The sequence below is a fragment of the Lolium rigidum genome, chromosome 7 (genome assembly GCF_022539505.1).
Source record: "Lolium rigidum isolate FL_2022 chromosome 7, APGP_CSIRO_Lrig_0.1, whole genome shotgun sequence".
Taxonomy (NCBI): domain Eukaryota; kingdom Viridiplantae; phylum Streptophyta; class Magnoliopsida; order Poales; family Poaceae; genus Lolium; species Lolium rigidum.
This window is the reverse complement of record NC_061514.1, coordinates 97,945,205-97,958,913: the sequence shown is the minus strand read 5'-3', so window position 1 is coordinate 97,958,913 and position 13,709 is coordinate 97,945,205. Positions and strand designations below refer to the sequence as shown.

Genomic DNA, 13,709 nt, shown 5'->3' with positions numbered 1-13,709 from the left:
TTAACACTACTAGGAAAAAGGTTATAGGGGTAGGCTTATTGGCAGCGGACACAATTAGGCGCACACGGCTACTCCAAATGTCGTGTGACGAAAAAGCGCACGTGACTAGTATGTGCTTACTAGGAGCACGCAGCTGCACCGGGCACGCGGCTAGTATGTGAGCCCCTGCTGTGCCTAGGCACAGAACTTAGACGCAACGTGCGACCGTCGTGGCACACGACTAGTACGCTCTTATCGGTCGTGTTCCTACGGCGCCACCCGCTGCCAATAGTTTATGATCGAGGGTGCGCCAAATACTGGCAGCATACCGTATCGCGGCCCGCTGTCATTGTTTGGACTTAACCAAAAGTTCAATCGAAGCACGAATCAGTTTCCCTCACCACACAGTTTTGCCAATCTCTCTGGACAGCGTAGCGCTCAACCTCGACGCCGTCGACCGCGCCACACCACGCCTCGCCGTTGCAATCAAATCGGCTGCTGACTACGTCGCACCTCATTTCTCCTTACCGCCGAGCTCTCCCGCTACTCCGTGCCACCCCACCCAGCCCCTCCCCACCCCCACCCCGGTATGAACCGTGTCCTGCACCTGCTCGATGAAATGTCGATTACACTATATGGTTTAGTACCTGCGGTGTTTACATAGATGTGCTTGATTACTTAGATGGATATAGTGTATGGAAAAAAATGTCTTGTTTTATAGCAATATGAGTTGCTGATGTTTATCAGAATGCTGACTAATTTCTATCTCGATAAATTTCTAGCACTCCGTACGTCTTTTTTTAGCAAAGGTCATACCCAATTTTTCTATGATTTTTTTGATTACTAATAGTTTTAAATTTTGATTAGTGTTAGCTAACCATGTTGTTTTGCGGAAAACGCAATGACATTGCCGTCGGGTCATCTTCAAGCGGTTGGCGTGGATGCGAAGAAGAAAATGCATACACGGTCCGCATCCTCTAAGAAGATCCTGCCGAGCCAGCAACACATGTGGCGTTAGATCCTGCCGAGTCTGCAACACATGTTGTGTCAGATCCTTCTGGTTTGAAGAAAAAAAGGACGGAAACAACCTAAGAAAAAGTATTATGTATCTTGCCAGACAACCTGAGTTCTGGACAAGATATTCTCGCAAGAGCGGCAATATCATGTGGCAGGTGAACCTATGGTATCGTGGGAAAAGTACCTAAAGGTATCCGGTGATATGAAGAGTGTGCATGACATCATTCTTGCAGAAGAAAGGCGTCTTCTTTGTATGGCATCTCCAACATATCCGCTTTTTGTCGTCAAGGTTTTTGAGGGCTTAGGCTTTATCGATAAACACCCCGCTGATGTGTTCTTCCTGATATTTGGAGACATATTATTCATGTTTCAAATGAATAGACTCCAGCTAAACGGCGTACGCCTATTTGTGCTCGCTGAGGCCTACCAGTTCAGAAAAAAGAAAAATTTATCCCCGACCTTGGCGATAGCGGACCCCTACTACCTGTATGAGAGGTATTTAGTCACCTATGAGAACAGACTCAATGCGATGTATTACATCGAAAGTATTTTCTTGGCGATTAAGGACAAAGAAATGTTTGTCCTTCCTTATTTTCCCAAGTAAATCACTTGCTAGCGCCACAAGATGCTTTCATATATTTATATCATTATGTTTGAGTTGAGGATATAATGGTCTGTTTGAATTGTGTTACACGGATACCAATATTGCACCCTCTTTGTTTTGCACCTAAAGCACTCGCACACCATGTATTTTGACTTGGGGAGTGTGTAACCAAAAAACTACCAACATCAGAAACGTTCTGGATGATGCTCTCAACCGCTACTACTTGAAGGGTAACAGCTTCAAAAGAGAGCACGGAGGAGGCATTCTACGCAATCCATCGCATTCGACGAGGGTAACTGATTCATCAGTGGCAGGTGTGTACTCGGACACAAACAGGAGTTTCCCTGCATGAAGCAACCAACAGAGAGCACGGAGGAGGCATTCTACGCAATCCATCACATGCAGGAGTTTGTACAGGATCATCAGATACTTATGGATCCATCTAGTCTTACAACATGGGTCAAAGACTTTGCCAACTGTAGTGAGAAATATTTTAGATTTGAGTTGTATCGCATTCAACATAAGCTCGGGCAACTCATTAGGAAGGATGTCTACAGTTTGGAGGGGTTGTTCTACTATAACCCTGTAAAACCAAGTCATAAGTAGATAGAAGAGCGATGCTATCTTCAGGGCGACCACCGGGACTTCATGATGTTTGATGGACTCCACCCGTTCCCACTGAGGTCGATTCGAAAGTGACGATGTTGCTAGTTAATTTGTATGACGGACTTGGTTAGGTTTAGTTTTGAATGATCTATAAGTCATGTGTTGTAAATTGATCTTGCACATTGTTTACTCATTTAACTTGGTATTGTTGGTTGACCTCTTTTGTCATGCGTCTTTATATTCAAATGCACTTGCCAATGATTATAATCTTGCACCGTCCAATGAAAGAGGGAGCCAATAATACATTGTCTTATGTTCATGCACATTGCTTGCGTATTTGACTTGATCTTGTTGGTTGACCTCTTTTATCGTGTGTCTTTATATGAGGCTCATCTATGGGTATTTGATGTTTTTTCAAATGTTGTGGCACTACGCCGTATATATTATTTATAAATTTTCTTTACTGGTGTATATTATTTATTTCATGCATAGATATGCCATCTTATGTCATTTACAAGGGTAGGGTCTCGGAGTCTATGCCAATTGGAAAGACTATTGGATACAGATGCATCATTTTAGCAGCTGCATCTACAAATGGTACAACACTTTAACGGAGACGGAAGCTAGATACGCACACTTTCTAGCTATAGAAAGGAGAGAGATGAGAAGGAAGCGGATGAATACCACATTTGTCTCGATGCTGCTCATCGTGATCGCATTTCTCATCTATGTGATTTTAATTTAGATTACTAATAACTAGCTTGTGATCTTCGGTTCTGACTTGATATCAAATAATGGTTTGATACTCGTATATTTTAATGATTGTGTATGTATTTGGTACTGAATATGTATATATACAGAGAAACGATAGCGTAGGCAGCCGTAGGTACATGGAAGTTCTACAAGTACTGGTAGCGTGCGGGCAGATCGAGCGATGCCAATAAACATATAATGACAGCGTGCCGGCAACGCGCTGCCATTAAACATATTGGCACCGTGCCACGGGGACATGCAACTGGTAAGTAGCCTACTAGCAGCGTGATGCACCCTCACGCAACAAGTAATCAATACCACTGGAGAGGTACCACTAGCGGACCCGTGCACGCGACCGGTGACCGAAATTCGCTACTAGTGGAAGGTTGAAAAGAGAAAGATTGAGTACATGTTCCAAGCAGAATGCTAATAACAATAAGTTAAAAAGAATCAAGCTAATCTGTGAGGACTGATTTGACTATCTCACATTTCAGATTGTAGTTATAGAGTTGGAACTTTTGCTCATGATGTCATATAGAAAGATTTTACTCACGCTGCAAATCGATGGTAAGCTTACCAAATGTGGTACACGATGACCATAACAGGCCTATAGTTGGTACCCAAACAAAGTTATTTTGCATTGCAAGGACCAAATATGAGATACAAAGCCTACCAATGTGAGCTATTTTCATGCAGGCTATCAAACGGACAGCACAACATATCCCAGTCTATTTTTTGGTCCAGCCATGCCCATCCTAGCACTGCTACCCGGGCCAAGAAAATCGTGCAGCCTACCAAATGCGTCCTGGGTGCTTCAGCTGCAAGCTAACGGGACTTGTCTCACTTCGAAGATGGAGTGCGTCCAACATCGTATGATAGAGCGGGAAGCTTTGTAACCAACAACAGGAATCAGGCCGCTTACCTTCTCTTCAAATTCATGTTCACCGCCAACATTTTGGTCATCGGCGTTGGTTGTTGCTCTGCTGCGTTGGATCTTTGGGACCTTAGCATGACGACTTTCCTTCTGTCTACTACAACAAGCTCTACTTCGACAAGTTTTATCTAGCTCCGGTGATGAAGGTACGAGGACTATACCTGGTATATCAGGCCGGGCCGGGCCTCGGGCCGGCCGAGGAAAGCCCGATGCTCAAAAATTAGGCCCAAGCCTGACCTGGCCCGCCCAAATACCCTTGATACCCATCGGGCTGTCGGGCCACGGGCCGGGCCGTAGTGTTAAATTGACTTTTCGAGCTACCCAGGCTTGGCCTGGCCCGGCCTAGGTGTCGGGCCAACATTTTTAGGCCCAGGCTCGAGTTTTTCAGGCCAGGCTTCAGGCCGGGCTACCCATGGCCAGGCATGACGAGGACGGCGACACGTCTTTGGCTCGCTCCAGTGTTCGTAGTCTCCGCTAGGCTGCCCAAAGACCTTTTTGTATTTTTTATTATGTTTGGTGTGCTTTGTACTGTTGTTGATGGTGATTAATAAATCGGTGATCCTTTTCGCAAAAAAACGTTACGGGCTATAAAACATATATAAACTCCTTAATCGATGAATATAACATTTTCTTTGCCTTGTTAACAAAAAGATAGAGCGGGCCCTTTCCTATCTCCCTTCCGGCTGGCACAATTTGTGAGGTCTTGTACAAGACGAGGTTTTCACGCACCGTAGCGCTAGTGCCAAATTGCAAATGGATTGAAGATTCAATTCACTAAGGTTTTGTTTACTTTTAATGTATTTTAGCGGATCGAAGGTGATTTTCCTGAATTCTAGGAAATTCCCACTTATCCATTTACTTCTTTGGGTTTGGACCGAATAATCTCTAGATTTCTCCTCCTTTTTCGATAAAGGATGTTTTATTATTTTGGAAAAGCAATTACATCCAGCCTCTGCATAACCAGGATGCACACAACCGTTTAAGTGTCTCAAGTGCAATATGGAATAAAACTAGGCGAGATACATATCGAATCGATGAATCATAAAACGCCTAAAGTATGAGTGGGGCTTCTATCCGTAGACTATGCTGCCACCCATGTAGAAAAAAAATATCCCTCGCCGTAGCCTCCAACCGTGTACAGACCTCCGTAAATATGTTTCGGTTCTCCACTCGCTGAAGAGGTAATCACAAACGGAGAATACATGTACATCCGTAGATGACCTGCAACAGAGAGTAATTTTTATCATTAAAAATCTTATCATTTCTACATAACCAAAGCGTCCCGATAACTGCAAGTGCCCCCACCCTAAAAAGCAACTTAAACCTTGAATCGATACCATGAAGCCAATTGGCAAAGACATTGGCAACACTAGTCGGAGGATACAGATTTCTCCTCCTATCTTCATATTTTTATTTAGACTAAAAGCTCTCAATTATGCTAGTGCATTTTTTGAAAAGAATATCCATCCAACTTTCTTTTCATCCCTAAACCCATTGCAAATGGAAATAGGAGATAAGTAAACAACGCCTAACGGGCGCAACTTCGGGGCAACCACTGCGTGAGACTGTGAGAGACACACGCTAGCCGTCCTGATCTTGGCTACTTGCTTAGCACTGACGACTGACGCGATCGTCGCACCGTGTGAACCAAGCACTTGATCCCCGGCCGGCTCGATCACGCAATCAATCCCGCTCTCGCCCAACGCGTTGGAAGGGAAGATCAGGGGCTCAGGCCATCGGCACGCGTCCAGGAGACGAGGGAGATTCCACGCAATTTACCTGCCGAGAGGCGGCTGGCGCGGAACATATCTCCCCAGCATTTCTCGGCGTCAGCCAGTCAGTCAATGCCTTTTGGAACTTGATGCGCTCGGCAACCGGAATCTCTCTCACTATCAGCGGCTAGGAGGATGAGATGAGGACAGCCGGGGCGGCAATCGTGAACGCAACATATTCTCCGGAGATGTGGCAGGCCAAGCAAAGCATCCATGGATTCTTGGCGATATGCGATAAAAATCACCGTGCCTGCAACCTTCGGCGCCAGCCAGAAAGCATCGATGAAGCGGAGATGACATATGTTTTTGCCAAGAAGAATGTGAGAAGGGAGAAAGAAAGGAAACGATCCAATTCAAGAAAAGAGAAAACGAAACCCAGGCGCATATGCCAAGGGGGATTCCTCTCGTGCGGCGCTCAAGAGGCTTCGCACCTCCACCCAAGAAACAAGATTACAAGATGGCATTTTTGCTACTTTTTTAAAACAAAACAGAAGAAATAAAAGACAAGGGCCTACGGGCAATAAACAAGATGTTCGTTTTGTTTCTTTTCAGAAAATAGCAAAGGGAAACGCCTACCAGGAAGGAACAAGATGGCAACGAGTAAACATCTGATAGCTTGATCAATACTGTAGTAAGAGTAGCCGACACAAAAGACTGCAAACCGGCGTTTTACAAGGTATTGCACTTCGTTCGGCTTCTATCTATCTAGTTGTAAACTTGTAATCCAAGCAGACTCAACTGCTTGAAAAGCATATCTAATAAAACAAATACGATTAACTCTGAAGGTTTTGCCTTTCATTCTTCCTCAATGTTGTTTGCCAAGGCACCATCTACACCTATTTACATGACATGAGCGTGAAAGAAGTTCAAAAACTAAATATTTTTCTGATACCTTTTTTGAGCATCTTCACCGGCTCATCCCAAAGCGATCCTAATAGCGATTTTGGGGTCCGGAATCTTTTTGGGACACACAGGGCGTCCGATAATGTGTTTTGGAGCCCAATACAATCGTCGGCAAACCCGTGTCGGCCCCTTCGCGCGGGGCACCGAACGGGCGCGCCGGCACACGATGCCACGTCGGATTCAAAGGGCGGGACCATCATGTCAACGACTCTACGGTCGGCTGCATCCTTTAATGCGACGCCTCGTATGCTCTGCGACAAATTGTCGTTAATGAAGCCACCGGTTCTCCACGCAAAAACGCCGCCATAAATGCGACGCCTCGGATGCTCTACAGCGAGTCTTCACCGCCTATTTAGTGCGCTCTGCCCACCTCAGCCGCACTAGCCTCTCCACCACTGTCGCTTTCTTCTGCTCTGCCGAACTTGCCTCTCCACAACAATGGCGCGCCAGCTGGCGACCACGTACTCAATGCTAGGCCGGAACGGCCGCACGCCGCCAGCAGCGACGCAACCACCACATCCAGAGCCACCGCAGCCCGTGCCTATGGACCCGCCGCAGCCCGACGCCGAATTCAAGATGCCAGACGACTCCCGGTTCGACGAGTGAAACGAGACATTCATCGTAGACGTGGAAGTCGAGGCGGTGGAGGAGGCGGCTCAGTGGGGCGAGGTGGAGCAGTTCCAAGGCGACCACGAGCAGGCGGTGATCTTGGCATCCTTCAACGCGCTGCGCTTTCGGAGGCTCCATGAGAAAGAGCTGGAAGAGATCAACGGCGCCAACTTCAAGCATGCCATCGAGATCTCTCGCCAGCGGGCGGCCACGGAGGAGGAGGGTCAACTCCTCATAGCGGCCAAGCAGCAGAGGCTGCTTGAGCTGAACGCTTAGCACCAAGCCGAGGCCGCCGCCCGCGAGCAAGCGAGGCTCACCCAGAACGAGGAGTCTCGCTAGTGGCAGGCGGCGCTGAGGGGGCAGCGCCGCCGGCAAGCTCGCTGGCAGCCATGCTCCACCGCCATTGCGGAGAAGGGGGCATGGGTGCATGCGACAACAAAGGGGAAGTATGACGACGAGGCTGGCCCGTCGCGTGCCCCAACCGACAGCCAGTAGATTAGGGTTTAATTTAGTCTAATTTAAAATTCAAGTTTCATTCAGTTTCATGTAAATAATCCTAAATTTGAACAAAATTCCGCTGTTTAATTTGTTTTGCGTGTTCAATGTTACTTTTGAGAATTCTTACTGGGTTCGCTGATGTGTGCAATCGCTCCTCAAATTGGGGAGCAGTGGCCGGCGACACCCATAGCACGCTACCGGTGCCTATCTGAGAAGCGCCAGTGGAGATGCTCTTAACACAAGTTATTATGATGTCACCATATTTTTCCTCATTATGTGGTTAAACACTTGCAAACAACAGGTAAAACATGAAATTCACTCGAAACAAAACCAACCGGCTTAGGTCCCCATGGAAGACAAAAGGCAAGAAGCAACAGTCGTGTGTGCAAAGGCTGATGCATCCCAGCAGAGTAGCTTTCGACTTCCGACGTTATGATGGACCGGATACGGCGCAACGTGGACAGATCGGCGGCTCAAGCGTAGTTGTCAAAGCATTCATGGGCGACACCGCTCGATCGATCGGAGAATCCAGGTGAGGCGCACCATCCAGGAACAGTTTGTGCTGGTGGAGCTATCACGCTCGAACATATCCGCGTCGACCATGCGCATCTCCAGCTACGCGCACACAATTATCAGCAACTTGGTCTCGTCTTCTTGTTTTACGCCAAGATCGGATATGGTTCTTCTTGTTCTATGCAAAAAAGATGAGCTCTACAAGAACATTATTCAACTGCCAAGAGAAAGTTATCTTCGTGTGATTCGGGTGCGCCGGTTTGCTACCTCCATACAACTCTCGAGGCCAAGCATCTACACCTCGAATGAATTATTGAAGCATCCAGCTGCAACCTTGAATTATTGATGTACCACTTGCACGTGCAGCAGAAATGCAGAAGATAAGAAGTATCCAACAGGGAATCAGAAATGCAGAAGATAAGCATGAAGAAACCAACCGTGTCCATCCAAGCGAATAACCAGGATTCACAAATGTGAGGCCGAGCTATCACAATGTGTTCATCAGAAATAGCGCGGAGAATCAAACGAGTTTCAACAACAAAAAAAGGAACTACATGATGCCAAAACGTCAGATCTAACAACTGATCACAAACACAATTACCACAGTGGAATGCAGAAGAGACCAAATCAATAGTGAAAAGAGACATTTCACTATAAATGAATACGAACACTGTTGCCACAGTCGAATGTAGAAAAGACCAAATCAGTAGTGACAACAGACATTTATCAATGAATTCTTATTTATAAGTTGTGACAACTTTTCCCCAAACGCGTATGCTCATTGTGGTAGACGCAGCTGACCACCTAGAGCCAACAATAGTTTATTACAATAGCCTGGCCGGCTGCTTCACATAAATTAACCGAAACGAAACGATAGAGACAACGAAGTCAGAACAAATTCCACGAAAGGAACAGCGACAGCAGATCGATCATTCATTCACGTCGTCTCACTCAGCACAGCAACCCATCCTCCTCCACATCATCCTCGTCCGCTCGCCATGAGAGCAGGTTGGCGAGCTTGCCTTCCTTGACAAGAGGGTGGTTCTCAGCATTCTCGCCCTCGAAGCAGTGGAAGACAGACCTGGGAGACCCGGCAGAGACAGCAACTTCCTCGTTCACGGTAAAGCTCTGGTAGATGAGGACGCCACCGCATGGGAGGGCCTGCTCAACAGTGTTGTTGCAGTCGTATGCCTCAGCCTCGAGCTGCTTCCCCCACGTCGCGGCGTGGCCACAGCCACCAAAGATGGTGACAGCAACAGAGAACTCCGAGGGGCCAAAGCACCTGAGGACCCTCTTGACAACGTCGCCGTAGGCCAGAGCAGAGGCGTTCATGCCCATGACTTCGTAGCTGGCGTAGCTGAAGCCATCCTCAGGGGTCACATGGATGGTGGAGAAGGCAGTCCCGTGGATGGCGTTCATGGAGTAGCCGCAGGGCTCAAAGTCGAAGTCGCAGACCTCCATCTCAGGGATGATGTCGGAGATGCCTGAGACCTTGGTCATCTCCTTGGCGCAGGAGACATGGCCATCAGCAGAAGTCTTGAAGAATACAGAGGCCTTCTTCTTGTCCAGACCGGTCATGCACATCTCCAGAGTGACCATGGGCTGCTCAGGTTGCTCGGTGGCATAGTAGATGTGCCACTTCTGCCCAGGCTTGGCTGGGTCACCAATCACGTAGGCATTGCCACCAGACTTGAGGCCGCCGAAGTAGCGGTTCAGGACATCAACCTCCTCAGAGAAGCTCCTGTGGGGAGCAGGCTGTGCGCCAGGGAAGATGAACATCCCACGAGAGTACTTGACAGCAGCAAGCGGCATGCACAGCTCTTCAGCAAGCTCAAGGATCCTTGGAATGGTGAGCAGGAGCATGGTGGTCCCACAGGTCTTGATCACAATCTTGTGAGAGTAGATGAAGAGGCTAGACTCAGAGAGCACATAGGAGTCAAAGTCCTTGTTGGAGAGCTCAGACACAATGGTGCACCGTGCAAGATCAAGAACAGAGTCAATCTGGGCCCTGGAAAGGGCACGCAGGCCACGACCATGAGGGTCGGCAAAGATGGATGCCTCGGAGAAGGTGATCTCAAGGCGCTTCTCGTAGCCCTCGAACCCGATGGCCGAGACCGGGGCAGAGTCAAGGACAGCCATTGCAGCAGCTGAGTCAGAAAACAACGCCGAGGGTGGAGGAACAGAGAGGAACAAAGGGAGAGAACTGGTCGACTATCGTGAAGCAGCTAGCCAGAGAGATTGGTGGAAGAAAAGCGTCAGAATAAAATTGCATAAAAATCCTAAACTACGGGAACGGGGAAGCCAAAAGCGATATCAGGAAGGCTTCTTCGCGCACTGCAAAAGAAGAAACAGTTTTCACATGGTTAGCAAGACGTCCAGCTATACAGGGAGACACAGTGTTTGAAAATGAGGAAAACAGTGTGTTTCGTTCTTACGTTTGAGTATGCAGCAGAAAACTTCTTTGCGCCTCCAGCTGGTCGAACGTCCTCAATGCTGTAACCGAGGGGAGCTTCGTACATGAGGGAACTACTGCTAGATTTTTTCCCACCCTTTGACTCCATTAGAACATTCACAAACTGCACAGGAAGAAACGAAGAGTTAGGCAGCAGATTCTATCAAAACATTCCAAGGTTCAAAGCAAACAAACAATATTGCATATTTATTCTTGTTAAATAGGATAAGAATCTAGATTACTTGTTTATTTCCAGACTCGCAGGCTGTACCAAATAGAATGCCATCAACAGGTCCAGACACGTATGACAAATTTCAACCACCGAGCAAAGTGTTCTAGGCTATGCATGGTGGCACACATCTAATGATCTGGCTCAATTGTTTGACTATTTCTGAACACAAGAATTTCGTTTGTGTGATTATTTCAACCATGAGAACCTAATCTCCTAAGTTAGGCGTGATGAGATGCATCTAATGTTTAGTGCTTTATTGTTTGATTATTTGCAGACACAAGAATTACTATTATTTCATCATTTCTAGACGCAATTAAATTCAGCGGCAAGTACGCGTGCTGTCAAACAGCGAATATTCTCGGCTCGATTTTGACTACCAACCTCCATGTAACCATGTTGAATAGCGTATAATTTTCCTAGCAGAACAACAACTACTGTATGAGCCACCAATCCCATCGGTACATCTAGAAAACCACATGAACCGTACCATCCCAGATCTAAATGTTTTGAGTCCGCGAAAAGACTATAATTCTCCAACCGAATCCACCGGACATAATTAAATAACCTAAGAGAGCATAACACCATGACCTAGAGATCAAAATTCTACAGCTACGACAGCGAAAAGGGAATCAGAGACGAAGAAACTCACAGTTCCTTTGGAAGATTTGTTTGGAAACCCCGATCCCGAGCGCGCCCGCTTGCTTCGATTCCGATCCGAAGAACCCTTCTACCCCTCTCCTCTCCCGACGCAGATCTCGATCCGAGACTGCAAAATTTTATCTCCCTCTCGACGAGTTTGATCTCAAGGGAGCGGCGGCGGCGAGAGGGCGGCGGGGGTGGGAGGAAATTCTTGTGCGACGAGTTGCGTGCGGCTGAGGGAGGAACCCTCGCCCCGGCCCGCTATTTATAGGCCCGGCTATCGGACCCGTGGACGCCAAGGAAGCGACCCGGCCCGCGCGGAGGCCCGTGGACCCGTGGACGCGCGGTGGGGCCCGCCCCGGGGTGGAATTCGCGGCTGGGAGCGCGCGTCCACGGTGCGCCGCGCCTAGGGAGGCCGCCTTCGCTGACCGGTCTGTCACGTGCTTCGCAGTGAATTGGGCTTGACAGCTGGGGCGGGCGGAATTCGCGGCTGTGGTGGCCCCGGTGCACTGTGGACTGGGTGCAGGGAGGGGAAAAGCGTCTCGGGATCGCGGGCTTCTTTGAGGTTCGGGCTGCTTCTGGGGCAGGACGGGTGGGGCCCGCATGAGTTGGGATCGGGTTCACGTTGGCTGACTCGGCGATTGGTAGGCCTTGTGAAGCTTCGAGGATGGAATCGGGCTGGTTGCTGGCATTATTGCGGTTTCGTGACAATGTGCGATTTGGGTTCCTCTACGAACGAGCCATGTGTATATCTTATCAGACTTTGGTGACCCTCGACCTCGAGCCACGCATTGGGCGACACCGAAATTTTGATCCTTCGTGTGTGGCTCCTCCATCTCAAAACAATACCCTTTTCGTCTGCGAAAAAGTATACATCTACATTTATTTTATGTTAAATTAAAGTCTATTAAAATTCAACTAACTTAATACTTATTTATGATACTAAACTAGTATCTCTATATCCATTTCATATATGTCGACACTATTTTCTACAGAATTAGTTTAAAATTTCCAATTTGAAACAACTAGATATAATTCGTGGATAGAGGAATACTTATAAGACTAATTAAAAAAATATTAGTCCTTCTGTCTGGAAAAGCAATATTGTAGATTTATTTGTATATGCATGTATCTAAGATCTTAGTGTATATAATACATGCTCTAGACAAACCGGGGCATGAGGATTTGTGGTCAACCAGTCACATAAAAAATGTGTCCACACGCGTCGATATTTTCATACTAGTAATTTTGATTCTACAATCAGTGAGGCAAAGCATATTCCTTGAAAGGAAAGTGAGATAAAGCATATTTGAACTCCATAATACATTGCACCTTGTGTCAACGAGCGAATATATCTGGACACAAACTCATGGCCATAGCTCATCGCATAAAGCTGGTATAGGATAATGTATCAGATACCGATTATGAAAGGTTTGCACACCATTCTTTTACCCCGTAAAAAGATAAAATAGATATTGTGCGTGCTGAGAATATTGCAAGGCGCCTCACATACTTGGTACATCTCTTTCTCAACTTGAAAAATGATACTATATAAATGACACGAAATAGAGAATGTCATCGCCAACTATATGAAATATGCACTATGTTTAACTATGGTCAAAATATAGCATACGATATAGCTTTACTTTGGTCGTTGCCAGTTTTCCTTGGAAGCACTATACTCCCTCGTGACCACTTTATGTTATGCATAATTTTCTATGCAAGTCAAATTAGGCAAACTTTGACCAAAAATATAGATAATAATACAAGGATCTACCATGTCAAACGCATATAATATGAAAACAAATTTCATAACAATTCTAAAAAATATTATTATTTTGTTATCTATGTTTATATTTTTATCAATATAGATGATTAAACTTTACGAAGTTTGACTTTGACCAAAACTTATATGCAACATATTTTGGCTAGGTGGGAGTACAACTCATGATAAGCAATACATTGAACAGCATTTGGGCTAGCCTTTTTTTTTTGTTGCTAAAACAAGCTTGTTCTTAAACATAAGACGCCCATGTATTGGGACTCACAGCATGCAAAAGACCAATCAATTAACCCTGAAATATTTATAGAGGTAGGATTAACATGTTTATTGGAGTTTCTCTTTTGCAGAGGAATAGAGGATGAACAATTTGTTTCATCTTTTAAGCATGTCGTTGTCAATTTTGGTCCTTTCTTGA

At 46.5% G+C, this 13,709-nt stretch overlaps 1 protein-coding gene across 1 annotated transcript; it reads right to left on the bottom strand.

Moving 5' to 3' along the window:
• Positions 1 to 8,914: 8,914 nt before the first annotated feature.
• On the bottom strand, positions 8,915 to 10,492 carry LOC124677278 (S-adenosylmethionine decarboxylase proenzyme-like). The gene has a single exon (XM_047213282.1). The coding sequence runs from the start codon at positions 10,325 to 10,327 to the stop codon at positions 9,140 to 9,142; it is 1,188 nt and encodes a 395-aa protein (XP_047069238.1). The 5' UTR covers positions 10,328 to 10,492; the 3' UTR covers positions 8,915 to 9,139.
• Positions 10,493 to 13,709: the final 3,217 nt, after the last annotated feature.